Source organism: Branchiostoma lanceolatum, chromosome 3, assembly GCF_035083965.1.
Source record: "Branchiostoma lanceolatum isolate klBraLanc5 chromosome 3, klBraLanc5.hap2, whole genome shotgun sequence".
Classification (NCBI taxonomy): Eukaryota; Metazoa; Chordata; class Leptocardii; order Amphioxiformes; family Branchiostomatidae; genus Branchiostoma; species Branchiostoma lanceolatum.
In genome coordinates this window covers 16829955-16846998 of record NC_089724.1, presented here as the reverse complement: position 1 = coordinate 16846998, position 17044 = coordinate 16829955, and the positions used below count along the sequence as shown (strand labels likewise).

The 17044-nt window shown below is 43.1% G+C and overlaps 1 protein-coding gene across 1 annotated transcript; it reads left to right on the top strand.

Moving 5' to 3' along the window:
• The first annotated feature begins 1331 nt into the window (after positions 1-1331).
• On the top strand, positions 1332-15670 carry LOC136430644 (fibropellin-1-like). Its single transcript, XM_066421421.1, has 19 exons — positions 1332-1531; positions 4912-4978; positions 5386-5601; positions 6420-6583; positions 6915-7020; positions 7517-7679; positions 7900-8030; positions 8572-8746; positions 9041-9147; positions 9583-9705; positions 10033-11325; positions 11572-11800; positions 11937-12094; positions 12279-12320; positions 12529-12642; positions 12961-13074; positions 13447-13627; positions 14388-14590; positions 14909-15670. The coding sequence occupies exons 2-19, from the start codon at positions 4918-4920 to the stop codon at positions 14920-14922; spliced, it is 3594 nt and encodes a 1197-aa protein (XP_066277518.1). The 5' UTR covers positions 1332-1531; positions 4912-4917; the 3' UTR covers positions 14923-15670.
• Positions 15671-17044: the final 1374 nt, after the last annotated feature.

Here is a 17044-nt window from a genome sequence, read left to right as displayed (position 1 = left end):
GTCGTCGACGAATCATGTCCTTAATTTCCGGTTTTAACCACGGTTTGTCCTTGTTGTGCATTGTTACCTGCTTGGTTGGAAAGTATTTGTTTATAGCGTCCTCCATGACTGTGTAGAAGGTCGTAGCCTTGCTGGCACAGGTTGGGGATGCGTAAACTTCGTCCCAAGATTGAGAACATATCCATTGGCCAAAGGCCCTGCGGTCGGAGTCACGGATAGGTCTCAGTGTTTTGCGCTTGGTAAAGTTCTCTTTCCTTGTCGTCAGCGGCTCCCACAAAACTGTGTTGTGATCGCTCAGGCCCAGGGGGCTGCTTACTTGGGGTGTTTTGTAGTGTTTGTCCAGGTTGGTAATGATCAGGTCTAGCATTGCCTGTCCTCTTGTTGGGTCTTTGATGACCTGGGACAAGTTGTTTCCGTTGCAAAGTTGACTGATTTGACAAGGTTAATCATCCTGTAATTATCAGTCTGGCTGAAAATGTGTCTGATTGGACGAAAATTTGCCCCGCGTCGTGTCGGGGAACCATCAATCAGATTCTTTGGCTGTACATCATGCCACTCATCACATGTCACCTGTAACGTTGTATGTGTTGGGACACGTTCGCCGTTTATCATTCTTCTCATTGAACCAAATAATTACATTAGAACACGATGGTGCACACTTGTCTCCCTACCACATGGCAAGGTGACAATGGTGAACCTACAAGCATTATAGAAGAAGAACTTTATTGCACGACAATTGTACATGGTACAAAGTATGGCAAGAATTCGTAAACATAATACGAAGTAGAAGTATAGAATAAAACTTTACATCCTAATTACTAATACAATACAATAAGGACTAGTATACATTTTGTTATAGAATTTTATATATTAAAGGTTTGATTTGACATTTGGTATTCGTAGATATCTATAACTTTGTAATCTAGTCCGTCTCGAAGATGATACTTAACAATTGGATGCAATCTTCTTCACATGCAGCCATCAGACCTCTTTGTTTCGTCTGGTCTTTTCGGAATAATCTTGAATTTTACCAAGCCCCGCCCACTATTAATGTTGTTTTCATGAAGATTTTCCAGACTCAATCGATTTGATTGAGCTAATCTCGATTTATACTAGTCGTTGTTTGTCAAGCCCAATATCATTGCCAAGGTCATGCGAAATAATGAAAAACATTGATAATCTTGGTCAATCATTTAATGAAACTAGCGTAAACATGAAGCTATGGTCGCGGCCCAAGGTTGAGATAATGAATCTAAATTTGGGTTTGAAGCTTTAGGTGACGTGATCCTGCAATTATCTTGTTAGTTCAATCAAGAAAAAAAAACTTCATTGTGAGAGAGATAAAATCCCAGATCGGTGGCTTTGTCTGACATAACTGTCTCCCGTCAGCTACAAGGGAGCTGCTTGCCGTCTTAGAGTGGTGATCGGCACGTTGTTCGTCGTTTAAGTTGACCGTGAAGCCTGTGCATTTGTTTGCGGGCATCGCGAAGGTGGCCGACAGCAGTCTGAAGATTGCCCATCAATTACGACAGTAAGTTCACTTCGTATTGCAGTACATGTATATGTAGCATATTTGGTGCTCTCTGCCTATCTCCTTGATACAGTAAGCCTTTTCTATGTGATGTGTAGCGTTTGGCCCGTTTATTGTCCGAGAGATAAGTTGACAGAAAATTGGACAAACCGTTGATCATTTACGCTTAAGCGACCATGTTTGTAGAATCTAGAAAAATCTTACTGTTTGGTAATGTCACAAACACGTCGTCGTACTGAACAGGCAACAGGGGTCTGTACCGCGTGTGATTAGAAACTTTGGTTCGTACTGAATCACCGCAATTCTTTTTCGAAAACTACCACCTGTTAAAACGCCGCCACAATAACCTAGGAAAGAGAACCTGTATTGAAATGGTGGCACCTGGTATCACCTGCAAGTATGTTTGTCTTTGAAAATGTTGAAAACTTCTACACACTGGGCAAATGCAGTCAAACCTGGTAAAGGTGACCATCGATCCAAGGTGACCACCTGCCCAATGTGTTCTTTTCTCGTTCTCCCCATAGATACAAGCATTAAGCACTACCACCAGCACGGTCTGGTGACCGCACGTTAGATATTTCACTGTCTAAAACGACCGCACGATTTACAATCATGTGGTCACAGTATCAATTGGGAAATAGTGGTGAAACTTTGTCAAATTGCGTTGAAATTATCATGCTTTCGTCGTTGACATTATTTTGGCCCGCCCGTCAGTAGGCAATGAAAACTACTGCGTCGGCGATTCGGCAAGCAGCGATTGAAAAAGAAGACGATCAACCTGACAAAGAGAAACATTTAAAGCATTTGGCTACTTTTCTTGTCTGAAAACATTGTTAAGTGCCTTTCGATCACACATTGAGTGGGGATGCCTTGAGGGGGACGCCTTCTCAGTGTTTGTTTGCGTTAATCTATCGAGACGACATGTCTAAAGCAACAGCTTTTGCTCAGCTCCTAGAGTGGTCGGCGTAGGCAGGTAGAACGTACACAGAAAACGTATGTGTCAGTAGAAAATCCCACCGGCTATACATTGAAAACAATTTAGTATCGTGTCACCGCAGCCCCGGATCATTAATTCAGAGGCTGTCTTGAGGCTGATCAAAATATACACACAAGTCCGTCAAAATGTCCTCTACTAAAGACAACTTGATGCCCTGATACTTTTTCTTTGCATCCGTAGTTTAGTGTCTGCAAAGAAATGCTGTTGTGAACTGGAATGCATTATTGTTTTTGTTGTCCATTTCTTACAATGGCGCATTTGTCTTGTGGTAGTTTCAGTAAAAGTAAAAAAGCTAAAGGTAGTCCCACTGCCATTTTGAGGCCGCAGTGATAGCGGGTTGTTATCCACTGTGTCAAGGGCATAGTATTGGAAGGCGGAGCCCAACCCTCTCCTTCCATCGCCTTTTACCTCCCCAACCAATGCAAAGCCAGGTACCCAGGTTTATATCTGGATGGAGTGGAGAAAGTTGTGTTAAGGTCCTTTCCCAAGGATACAACGTTTAGTCAGAAACGCCAGGAACCAAACCCAGGACCTGTCCTTCTAGTGTCGGCCTGCCTGGCCACTTGGCCATTCGACGCCACTATTTTTTTAGTAGTTTCAGTACGTAGTGCCTCCTAAACACACCGAATACATTAGGTAGTTCACAAACGACGACAGAAGTCGCTATGAATGCAGGCTCGATATGTTCATTATATAGCACACCTGTGGATCCCCTCCCCCATCCTAGCCATAAATCACTATGTCCTGGTCATGATCAGCTCCACTGAGCGGTTTGGGTGATCATAGTTTCTAACGTTGTTTTACTGATTAACCACTACCTCGAATTTCTTGCCCAAAGAAAAAATTGTGAACCTTCGAATAACAAAGTCTACCTGGCGTACGACGAGCTCACAAGGAAACGAAGACTGGTTGAAATGTTCTACATGCCCTATGACATTTAGAGAAGCAAAGAATGTTTACACAGCGAGACATGTAATGCTCAGTGACCTCTCCCACCAATTATGCTGCCAACGCACTGTGATAGCATCGGCTCAATGACAGTTGTTTTCATTTCAATTTGATGACCGTCGACTGTTTTTGTAAAATATATGTTGCATTTTTATCCAAACATTCAAACGTTGCAGCGTCTTATCGCAACGTATCCTCCCATTTTAAAATTAACTGCAACAAACAACCAGGAGGTATTACAACCGTGTATAAACAGCTCTGTATGGTGTTCCTCGAAGTAGTGCCAAGACTCAATCAACGATGCAAAACCCCGTCCTTTTTAATGCAGCTCGTCGGTATATGCAATGGCGCAAAAGAATAAAGTCTCGTACAGCCGCACGGGAAAGGTTGAGGTCATGCGATTATTTTGTGTTGCTGATGGCGTGTGAAGAAAACCAGTGATGTTCAATTATCCTATTTATTTGTTCAAGCGGAAAAGTTCCTTGTGGAAATTTTAACACACACACACACACACACACACACACACACACACACACACACACACACACACACACACACACACACACACACACACACAAACACACACACACACACACACATACATACACACACACACACAGACACACACACACACGCACATACATACATACATACATACATACATATACACACACACGGAACGGAAGTATGCTTTCCCAAGAATACAGCGTCTAGCCAGGAATCAAACCCAGGATCGACCTATTGATCTCGCGCCTGCCTGCCTACCTCCCAGGCAATTCGATGCCACTTTTAGCAGCTTCGGCAGTGCCCCCTATTTGCACTGACTACACTGGATGGTTCACAAAAGACGACGAAAGACGACGAAAGCCGCTGCGTATGAATGCACGTCTCGGAGAGTATGTTTACAAGGAAAAAGAAGACTGGATGAAATGTTCTACATGCCATCTGACATTTTACGAAGCAAAAAATGTACTCGCAGCGATTGCGTGCGGGCAAAACCCGTGATGTGGCAATTATCCTATTTAGTTGTTCAAGCAGAAAAGTTCCTTGTAGAAATTTTAATGTACACACATATAGTACATACACACACAGATACGCGCGCGCGCACGCACTCACTCACGCGCGCTCGCACACACACACACACACACACACACACACACACACACACACACATACACACACGCACACACACATGCACGCACACACACACATACATACACACACGCACACACACATGCACGCACACGCACACAAACACACGCGCACACACACATACATTACATACACACACGATTTGAACGTTAGTGAAATTCAAGACGACTATACAACATTTGAGGACAACACAACATGAGTCTATATCATCAGAGACAGAGTTGCCTTTGTTCATGGAGCTCGACTTGACCCCTTTTTCTCCATTATTCTCCATGTTATATAGTTCAAGATGCAGACCCATCGGGGAATCATCCTTCTGCTTTGGGGACTGGTGGCTATCCAGCTGACATGTACGTTTCTCTTTATACAGTTGTTGAGTTACTTGTGAAAAGATTTAAATGCAAAATAATACAATCTTGAACTCTGTGGTGAATTCTGTGGTAGGATGTTAAGATGCTATTTAGCCCCGATGTAATGTGATGGGGAGGGACTGTGCATGTCATAGCTTTAAGATTGATTGACATTCTCCAGACATACAGGATATACCGCGGATTGACTTTTGGATTGTCAAAATGGCGTTTCGTTCAACCGAAGTAGCCTGGCAAACCGGTGATGAATAAGATGTATTTTCCTAACGTCAAAAGTTGACGCAGGACATAACCAGCAACGATATTGTGGGTGTTCGCAAGGCCGTCTGGTTTCACCGCGGCGATATGTTTCAGCGATGATACCCACCAATCCATGTGTTACCGCACAGGCCACCAGGCAGCTGCCAAAGAGACTCCAGATTCCGACACGAACTTAACACCAGACCAAGCAGGTGCGCCCGGCAGCTCTGGCGGGGCATCAGATGGAGCGGATCCGGACAGCACAGTCGGCACTGCCGAGGGTAACAAACCAGCAGCCTTTGAGACGGGCGAGGTGGACACTTTAGAACTCGGCAAACCTGTGGACGGTGGTGTTTCATCAACTGGTAAGATTTTCAAGTGGCTTTGACGTTTTTATTAGAAAAGTATACAGTGCATCATAATTTCTTTGTTTGCTTCTCAAAAGAACGTGGCGCCTTATTCGCTGTGACGTCATCGAAAACAAAATTTTGACTACCTGGTGTGAATCAGATGTATTGTAGGTAATATGTCAAAGGTGAAGGCCCACACGTTGTAAACAGCCCTTGACTAGACCATACTAAATATATATTTAGAGGTGTATTCTTGCGTCTCAGGGGCGTTTAACTTTGACATATTACCCACAATGCAATATCTATTTCTAGGAAGTTTATGTAAATTCGGAAATCCGGAAGAATGAGGATGATATGAATTCGTCACTAGTATATGTGCAATATTTGATTTTAGGAAGTTTATGTAAATCCGGAAACCCGAAAGAATGATGATGATGATGATGATGATGATGATGAAGTGTATGTAAGTTTACAGTATATGCGTAATACTTATATGTAGTAAGTTGTTTTATATTACTTGTAATTTTATAGTTCCATGTGTAAAAACGATTACTCTGTACAAAAACATGCAATTCAGCCTACTGGCTGCGAAATGTTTTTAAAATGCCTCTATGCAAATAAACCATTCATTCATTCATTCATTCATTCATTCATTCATTCATTCATTCAATGCATCTTGCTGTTCATGCGCATTTGTAACAATGAACGCGCCTATACGGTATGGCCAAAAGAAGTCAGGGAAAGAAACGTGTTTTTTTTGGTTTGTTTACTGGACATGATTATCTCAGTAAAAGTTTGAAGATGAAGAATGATGAGTTTCCACCTCACCACAGGAAACAGAGCCGCCCCGGCGGGACACAAGCTGATCCTGGTGGCGGATTCAACGGACAGGACCATCACTCGGCTAACAACAGACGATGATAACAGCTATCAGTGGGCTCGTTACAGCATCGGCAACGCTACCAACAGGCCTACAGCTGTTGACTACGACCGAACGGTACGATGTCAATAATTGATGTTCAGAATTAAACTATAGACCATCTAAGGTGTTGTACTGAAATACTGTTGTACTGAAAAAATAGTAGGTAAAATAGCAGCCTGACTATGAGCACCCTCATAAACAAAACATGTTGTATGTACCTTTGTTGCTTTAAAATGGAAATGAGGTCCTCTAGCCGCTCTCGCCAATACTTTCCTTGTTGTCTTTTTTCTCTCACTAGAACAGCTCCATGTACTTTTGTGTTTTAATTCTAGACAAGTGTCCATGAGTACTACATTTCAAGAAGAATTACAATATTTTTAATTGCCGTTTCTATGATTTTTTACAGGGGGATTTTGTATATTGGACCAGCGTGAACGGAGCGAATAGTCGGGTATCCCGTTTTCCTTACGAGACCGGCCCAGGGCTGAGACTTGATGGGGGGCAGGCATCAGGTTGTCATAAAACCTTATGTGCCACATGGTGTGGGTGATTCCCCATAAAAATTAAACTTCATAGTTAGATCTAAACATTAATTCATGAATACTCTGCATAGGGAAGGAATGCCAAGATTCAACCCTTCAAGCATTTATATGTAGAATGTCTCATTACATATTGTAATATGCCACAATTAATGAGTTATCATGTCAAATGTACAAATCCATCATTACGACCCATTTGTGGTATACTACTGTAAATGCAGAAATGTTCGCGGGGTTTAATTACCGGTAAAGAGAAAATTGAGTGTTCGCGGTGGTTTTAAGTTCGCGGCAAAGAGTTCACCGCGAACCACAACAAATAAATAGCATGCATTTACAGGTATATTGTACGCACTGGGACTTGGGTCATGACCAAACCTCGGCCAGGTCTGTTGGATCTGTCACAGGGATATTACTATGCATGTTTACTATACATGCTTTTATCAACCGATGCCATACTTACGTTTTCCAGTCCCTGACGGCATTGCAGTGGACGTCATTTCCAGGAACCTGTACTGGACAGACACCGGAACAGACCGTATCACCGTCTCCCGCTTGGACGGCAGCTTCAGGAAGTCTCTCATCACCCAGGGGCTGGACGAGCCAAGGGCGATCGTAGTGGACCCCAACTCTGGGTATGTACTTCTGATGAGTGTTTACTGTATCAGATTCTAATTCATGCCAACGGATATAATTAGAAACTACCACTTCTTGTTCATACCATGTTCGACCGTTCGTTCTGCAAATGAGATTGGCATCGTACGACAAAAGTAAAATAGATCATTTTCGAATTCCTGATGAAGTGGTACAAGTACAATACATTCCTTAATTCTAAAAAAAACTATTCCCATGTAGCTGGATGTACTGGACCGACTGGGGAAACCCGTCTAAGATTGAGCGTGCCCGGATGGACGGCACACAGAGGTCTGTCATTGTCAACGTCGTGCAGGGTCACTGGCCAAACGGTCTTGCCTTAGACGCTGCAGGTCAGTGAGTTCTGACTTCTGCAACATAGCGTTAATATAAACATGATTTCATGCCCGTGGTAATTTTTTATATGTTTAGGTTAAAGTGGTCTAACTCTCGTGACAGTGAATCGATGCACAAACGTTTACATGAATTCATGAAAGGCAACGTTGTAATTTCTCATAAATGTTCTTGACACTCGTGATAATTTCATCAGGTTGGTGAATGACTGAACAGCAAGGTTCTTTTATTCACAATCAAGTAACCGCATCATCTCACCATTGTTGCTTAGCAGTATCTATTATTGTAACAATACTTTACGTTTGGGACTGCATTGTTAGCAGTAACACCTAGCTTCAGTGCACTGTGAACCAGTCAGTATTGCTCTGATGAAGATGACAGACAGTCATCGAAACGTCGGCTCTTTGTAAATACTTGATTGTGAAAAGAACCTTGCTTTTATGTACTTGACATTATCTGAAAATCGTTTAGGCGTGGATTTTCTTTTAGAAATATATACTTCTGATGAGTTAACATTTTCTATGTGATTGTGTACCACAGCAAACCGACTGTACTGGTGCAATGGTGGTACTGGCGAGATCTGGACCTCTGGTGTGACTGGCAGCAACCCAAGCCCCGCTAAGCTATTGACACACGCTAATGCCCACCTGTTCGGGATAGCTGTGGATGAGACCTATATCTACTGGACAGCGTGGAATATACCAGGCGTTCACAGGTACAGAGCGTGTTATCATTTTTGAACAGTTTCCAACAACCTTCGTTTGATTCGAATTGCGCGAATGAATGTCCAAGTATGACGTTAGTTGACATAAATATTTTTTACGCTTTTTCCGTACCCAAAGTAAATAAAGCGCTAACCAACAAGCCTACGATCAGTCCTCTGGTTCTTTTAAGTTGAATTGACCCGAAGCCCATGTCAGGTGGTCTGACCTGAACGGAAGTGTGACGTCGGCAAACCTTGTTTGAATAAGTGTTTTGGATAACAAATGATGACCCTTTTTCGGTTCAGGATCAGCAAGTTGCTGCAAGGATACCTCAAGCTCAGCATCCCGCACTTTCAAAAGCTGAATGACATCCACGTCAGGACAACCTCAAACACTCCAAGTCGACCAAATGGTCAGTGTTATTTGTGATGAAGACCGAAAGTGCGCATTGGGCGTTGTCTTTCAGTAATTCCCGATAGTTGTGTATTTTTTTTTCTTCTAACGAACTCGCTCAGTGCAAAGCCGTGGGCGGGCACTCATCTAAGCACTGAACGAATTGTTACTATAGCAGCATCTCTTCACCCTAGAAACATCAATGCTCGAGACAAGCATGACTCACTGACCCATTAGGAGAAGCAGGGGTTACAAAGGCTGCTCGGGAAATTCCCTACCCCATTTAGGCCGGAATGTTTTGATCCACTCACACCGGGGCATGCCCCTACTGTTTTTAGAAAGATGTGGTGGGTTCATTTACGTGCTCAAGGTGTATCTAGCTGCAAGAAGGTGTGTTTCCCTATATATTGCAATGGTCATTAAGAGTTCCCCTTCTTTGTTCGTCTTTGTTCAGCCTGCTCGACGTCTAACGGGAACTGTGCCCAGCTGTGTCTCCCCGTCCCTGGCGGAGGACGGACCTGCGCCTGTCAGGATGGGTGGAGCCTTGGGTCGGATGGACGGTCCTGTATTTCAGCTGGTAAAGAAATGTTTATTGATATAGATATGAATGATTAATGTGAGAAAATAAAATACAATTTGCAGACTTACGACCCCAAGTACTAGGCAGGTAGGGCGGACGCAGATTTTGGGATTGGGTTGTGCTGTTGCCTATACTTAAGTGCAGTCCAATGTTTGGCTGTACGGTCATGTAGAAAGGTGATTAAAACATTTCAATTTCTAGACCATGTCAAGAGCTCACAGTTAGGAAAACAGCATATGTGCAAACATGTAGACATACTGTATGTATGAAGAAACTATCTTAAATCCCGGAGGGATATTTGATTCGTTATCGATATCATTCCAGCCTGTCGGCCCAACCCATGTCAAAATAGCGGCCGGTGCATCGGTCAGGACAATTCCTACACCTGTGACTGTCAGGCTGGCTTCAGCGGAGTCAGCTGTCAAATCAACATCAACGAATGTGCCTCCCGTCCATGTCAAAATGGAGGCCAATGTCGTGACGGAGTCAACAGGTACACCTGTGTCTGCCCGGCTGGCTTCAACGGAGTCAACTGTCAAACCAATATCAACGAATGTGCCTCCAGTCCATGTCAAAATGGCGGCCAATGTCATGACGGAGTCAACAGGTACACCTGTGTCTGCCCGGCTGGCTTCAACGGAGTCAACTGTCAAACCAATATCAACGAGTGCGCCTCCAGTCCATGTCAAAATGGCGGCCGATGTGTCGACGGAGTCAACAGGTACACCTGTGTCTGCCCGGCTGGCTTCAACGGAGTCAACTGTCAAACAAACATCAACGAATGTGCCTCCAGTCCATGTCAAAATGGCGGCCAATGTCGAGACGGGGTTAACCGGTACACCTGTGTCTGCCCGGCTGGCTTCAGCGGAGTCAACTGTCAAATCAACATCAACGAATGTGCCTCCAGTCCATGTCAAAATGGCGGCCAATGTCATGACGGAGTCAACAGGTACACCTGTGTCTGCCCGGCTGGCTTCAACGGAGTCAACTGTCAAACCAATATCAACGAATGTGCCTCCAGTCCATGTCAAAATGGCGGCCGATGTGTCGACGGAGTCAACAGGTACACCTGTGTCTGCCCGGCTGGCTTCAACGGAGTCAACTGTCAAACCAATATCAACGAGTGCGCCTCCCGTCCATGTCAAAATGGCGGCCGATGTGTCGACGGAGTCAACAGGTACACCTGCGATTGTCCTGATGGCTTCAGCGGAGTCAACTGTCAAACCAATATCAACGAGTGTGCCTCCCGTCCATGTCAAAATGGCGGCCGATGTATCGATGGAGTCAACAGGTACACCTGCGATTGTCGAGGTACCGGCTTCAGCGGAGTCAACTGTCAAAGCTATATCAACGAGTGCGCCTCCAGTCCATGTCAAAATGGCGGCCAATGTCGAGACGGGGTTAACCGGTACACCTGTGTGTGCCCACCCGGCTTCAGTGGAGTCAACTGTCAAATAGATGACGTGTGCACACCCAGTCCATGTCAAAATGGCGGCCGATGTGTGGACGGGGTCAACTCTTACGGCTGTGTGTGTCCTGATGGCTTTTTAGGACAACGCTGCGAAATTTCCGCGACGACTGCAGCTACAACTTTTGCTTCGACTGGTACAAGCAGTGGTGCGTCGATATCCTGTTTTTGCTTTACAGATATAGCTTTTAATTTTTCATAAAACACCTACTAGACTAAATGTAATGTTTATCCAAAAAAGATTTGAATGGATAGTTTTATAGCTTAATGTAAGCGTCGCATTTTAGAAGTCGGGATCCTGTATTAAAGTTGAATTTTTATTTCTTACGACTTCACTTGTTTGGTCGAAATTTGTATTTCCTTCTATTCAATAATTCATGCACATCAATTTGCAGTGTGTGAATCTGGATGGTTCCACCATGAGGGGAAGTGCTACTGTCTCCTTGAAGACCAGTCCACTTATAGCGAAGCTGCCCGGACCTGCGCTGATTTGGACGTCTACGGCCAGCTGGCGGTGGTGAAGCGGCCGAGCACGCACCGATTCCTGATGGACTATGTCCAACATGTCGGTGGGGGGTCTCCGTGGATAGGAATCGACGATAGTACTACAGAAGGTGTATGGAAGTAAGGACCTTTTAAAGTTGCAAAACAGTTTGGATTAAATGTATGGTTGAAAAGGTAAAATAGGAACTTAAGCTATGTTGTAAAATTGTAAAATACCAACTTTGGCTTGTAAACTGTAATTATCTTGTTGTTATAGGTATGTGGACGATGTCCTTGTCAGCGATCCTTTTAACGAGTGGGCAGAAGGAACTTGGAACAGCAGAAAGAAAGACTGTGTGCGCATGAGCGAAACCTTCGGGTACCATTGGCAGCCCATGCCGTGCAACTCACAGCTGACGTATATTTGCGAGTATCGTGAGTATTGGTCTTTAGTATATATGTAGCGCCAGGTCAATCCTGGTTGTCTCCATACACATTCTATTTATCATATATATGATAACGTCTTACTCTGTTGCCTGTCGCGTTTGTTTTGGACAACCCTATCCAGTGCATTAAACGTGTAGTAAGTTAAGATAACGGCATTATTGTTCTGTTCCAGCTCTCCAGCCGCCCACAGATGCTCCAACCCCGACCCCACCAGGTAAGACTTTATCAGAGCTTACAGTATGCAGACAGTCATGTGTATATATACATTTGTACCCTCATTAAATACATTGGTTTTGCAATGCGACATGCATGCCTCAATCTTTTGGAAGTTAATGTTCTATAAAGTTTACATGATGTCATTGTATTTCATGCCGACTTATAGGCACCGATGTGAGTAATATTTTGCCATCTTGCTGTTTTAGATGTTGAACGTTGTGAGCCGGACACCTGTAACCAGGGAGGGATCTGTATAGACGGGCCGTCGTCCTACACCTGTTACTGTCTGCCGGGGTATGTGGGAGACAACTGTGAGACAGGTGCGTCAGGTGTAGCCTTCTAAAAGCTCCTGTAGCGTGACTGTGTTTATTCAGATGTTGATGGTAAAGGTAAAGGAGTTGATTAGTATATGTAAAAGACGCAGGCATCACAACTGATGTTTTATCTTGAAATCAAACAAAAGAAAGCACAATTATGGCACCATTGGTATTACAATGCCATCTTGAGAAGCTTCTTGCTGCCGACATGCCAATGTTTTCATAGGATATGCTTGACAGAATTTATTGATTTCTGCACTCTTGATTACTCTGTTCATCTTCTATCGTAAATACAACTTGGTTAGTGTCATTTGCCATCAGAAACCAACGAATGTGAGCCCAATCCCTGTCAAAATGGCGGCGTGTGCACAGACGGTCGCCTGTCCTACACCTGCAAATGCCCGAGTGGGTTCGGAGGTGTCAACTGTGAACTGAGTAAGTATCTTCAATTTACAGGTCGACTGTTTGCACGACTGTTTGCGGTTACCTGTAGCGATGATCCTCATCATGCCGCCATATTTGAATGTGTAGTTTATCCCGATAACATCGGCGTACCGTTGAATAGCGTTGCACACACCTCGTGCTGTTGGTTTACATTAGGACCGAAATTAAACCGCACAAATGGTGATAGTTTTGTCAAGCAGCCCGATCCTCTTGTCCAGACAACTGCTCTTCAGAATGATAGTCCTAACTTGATATGATACATTGTGTATTTGATACACAGAACAGTTTCATCGATGCTGATAGTTGTAGTGTTTGGATATTTACTTGCTCAGTATAGACAATATCATGCTATCTTCCCTCCAGCTTGCCCTGCCGGATTTAGGCTGTTCCAGGACCAGTGCTTCTGGTTCTCTCCGACTGCTGTGAGGAAGAACGTGGCAGCTGCAGAAACAGACTGCGATGCACGAGGCGCCCGTCTGGCTTGTGTGAAGGACGAAGAGACGCACAACTTCCTCAAAATGACTATCGCTACAACAAACCGCAGGTGAGTAACCATCGCCCTACCACGTATGAAGGTGGTATGTATTACGGTAATGTGTATATACAATAAAGAATAGTAATAATCTCAACATGGTTGGCATGCTGTGTTTATGTTAATGTTGCTCTTTTTAAAGCGAATTCGAAAAACATCTCACCGCTAGTGTTGTATGGAAAGCTATTTTGGGAACACTAGACAGTTGGTTAGTCCTAGGATATTTTCCGTAAGTCAGTTTATAAAACAGTAGGAATCAGCTGATCGATGAACTCACATGAACTTGTTAAGTATGTTTTCCATCGTTAGGCATACTGATTTGATTAAATGGATAACATTTTCTTGGCACTCCGAAACTGATGCAAGCGTGTCAGGCAAAAGAAAAGTTGCATCTATTATGAAATCTAAGTGGTCAGGAAGCCTGAAATAAATGACTGCACGCAGAACACGCAAGATCAATCCGTATTTTTGTTCTTTCGCATCTCGTTCGCTTAGAGTTCAAAACATATTTTTCAGCTAAGTTCTACTGATAGACATGCAAAGTATACATTAGAAAAAAGAGGTTCTACGACATAAGTATCGGTTTCCGATATTATTTTCCAATTGACGGCATATATTTGCTCATTTTGCAGCTTCTTTGTACTTTATGCTATGGTCGCAAACGTTTTGTTTTGGGAAACGGACAAAAATTGATGCGAGCGCGGATGTCATCCATATAATCATATCATTGTGTAATTGAGTTCTAATGCCTGCCACGTCCCTCCATGTCCAGGCCTTACTGGATCGGGCTGAGTGACAGGGTGGAGGAGGGTACATGGCGTCATAGTGACGGGACAGCGCTGGGCAGTTTCCGGCCTTTCCGCCCCGGTAACAGCAACAGTGTGTGGAGGAACTGCGTTCTGATATGGCCCGCCTCTGCCTACCAGTGGCTTTACTGGAACTGTGGTTCTCGCAGGAACTTCATCTGTCAGAAAGGTGGGCATGATACTACCTTATACATTTAGAATCATCATCTTCGGTCGGCTGTAGCGCGCGCAAGTCTCTAACAGCTCATTTTGTTGCTGACAAGGCGAATGATCTGTTTTGGGGTGACTTGGCCATTGCAGTAACTTTTCATTATATTACATTATATTACTCTATAATCTTCTAGAATAATCCGCCGTTAACAATGAGGTCAGGTCTGTTGAATTCCTTTGATTACCTTTTGGTTGCTATACCTTTGTCATGGAAGTAGACTTTCAAACATAGTCGCTGTGCATTGGGAATAATGTGAGCTTTTTTTTCACATTTCAGCCGCAAGTCCGTGAGCTGACTTCGACAATGGCCTGACCGAAAGCTGCGAAAAATCATCACAAGAGATTGATTGATAACTAGAATATCGCGGATGATAATCATGGGGAAGATCATGTGTTGGTCTACAGTAAAATAATGTGATATCTAATATCTTGTAAACCGGACTTCGTAGAAGTTGGCACAGAAGATAAACTTATTAGGTGATAGGAAAAATACGCTTGGTGATTTTTTTCAAGGAATTTTTAGTAAGATGTTATTTTATCTATCAGGGCAACATGTAGTGGAATGGATTCATGTAAAGCGCCTCTCCGAAGTTCTGACAAAAGTTGTAGATGATATTTTGGTAAAAAGTAATATCTAGAATGCAGCTCTAGTGAGCCTGTTTGTACATTGCTACTCTCATTATGGTGTGATAGTGTAAAGGTTGCGATGGTTATAAACATGATTTTAACATCTTAAATATATACATGTATCAACAAGTGGGCATTAAGATACAACATAAAAGTATAAATAATTATATGCCACAACAACGGAGCGTTCGCTGGCGGCATTGTTAGATATCCAATGACTAGATAAGATGAAAAGCATGTATTATTTGCAAGGGTGTCTTCAGACTTTGTTATTTCGCTTTTCTCAATATGTAATGTCAGATATGTAATGTAGTTGTTTGGCTTTAAAGCCTACAGTTTTCTATGAATTATGCTTCTTATTTACTGATTTTTAAGGTAGTTTCAACTTTCAAGTAAAACATACTGAAGGGGACTATTGTAGACTTCTGCCTTTATGAGTCTGTTGTTTTTATTGATTGAATTTGTACTCCCTCCTCAATTACTATTACCAAATTAGTCTTTTCCATGACATCGTACTTTGCACGGGTGAGGAGGTTTCTGTGTTCAATGTGCATGTGTTTAATGAAGTGTGTAATATTGACCTACCAGTCGAAAATCATTTCATTATCAAATATGTTATCCTCTTAGTTATTTCATTCCCAGACAGGCGCGCGCGCGCGCGCGCACACACACACACACACACACACACACACACAGAGGGGGGGGTCACGGTAACAATTATGAGTTTTGTGTGAATTTCAGAATGTACCCAACTGTTTGATATTGTACAGCAGCTCCTTATATTGTAGGATTTCTAGGGCGAGGTTTGTCATAGTTAAGTTTGATGATATAATTTCGAAATTGTATATCTTCCGGAACCACGTTGCTGATCATGATAGGTTCCGACACATAGGCTGCCGTTGGCTTCTGTGGAATTTGAAACAATACATGGTTTACTGTACCGATACAATTAATTGCTTGCCAGCCATTGTCCGACAGTAACCGGGCAAGTACAAGATTTAGATCTGGTGACGTACAGACCCACCCAGCACTAAACAATGGTGTGGAGGATTCCGTTTCTGTCTTTAATCAATGGGTTAAATGAAGTGTGTAATATTGACCTACCAGTCGAAAATGCTACCTTAGATAAAAGCATCAATCAAACAGCATTTCACGACGTGATTTTTCCATTACGAAACCATTCCTTTACATGTATCATATATACATTTAAATACATAACGTGTTATGGTTAGTAAATACGTTACATTCATACTGATTTTTTCATCCGGGCCTTTTCCATTGTCTTCAGGTGCTACATTATACAACTCTCTGCCCAGACCAAGCTGATAGGCCCCGACACATAGACTTTGTGGGCTTCTGTAGAACTTTAAAACACATGGTTACTGCACCGACGCTTGTCAGCAGCCATTGTGCGACACTAACCGAGCAAGTGCTAAATCTAAATCTGGCAACCCAGCACTGAACAATGGTGTGGAAAATTCTGACTGTGTTGAATGGGTTAAATGACGTGTGTAATATCGGCCTAGCAAACGAAAATTATTGACATTGTATGTGTCACCTAAATAAAAGTATACCACTTTTATCAGTTAAACAGAGTATTCAATGATGAGTTCAATGGGTCACATTAAGTATATAATATTGTAAAGCAGTCTAGTCGAAAATTATTCTAGCTGTGTTACGTACAATGCAAATAGTACTTTCATCACACGTACCACTGTTATGCGCTGTTATGTAGGTATGTATGTCTCCACACGACAGGCACCTGAGTATAGCAGCCACCTGGCCA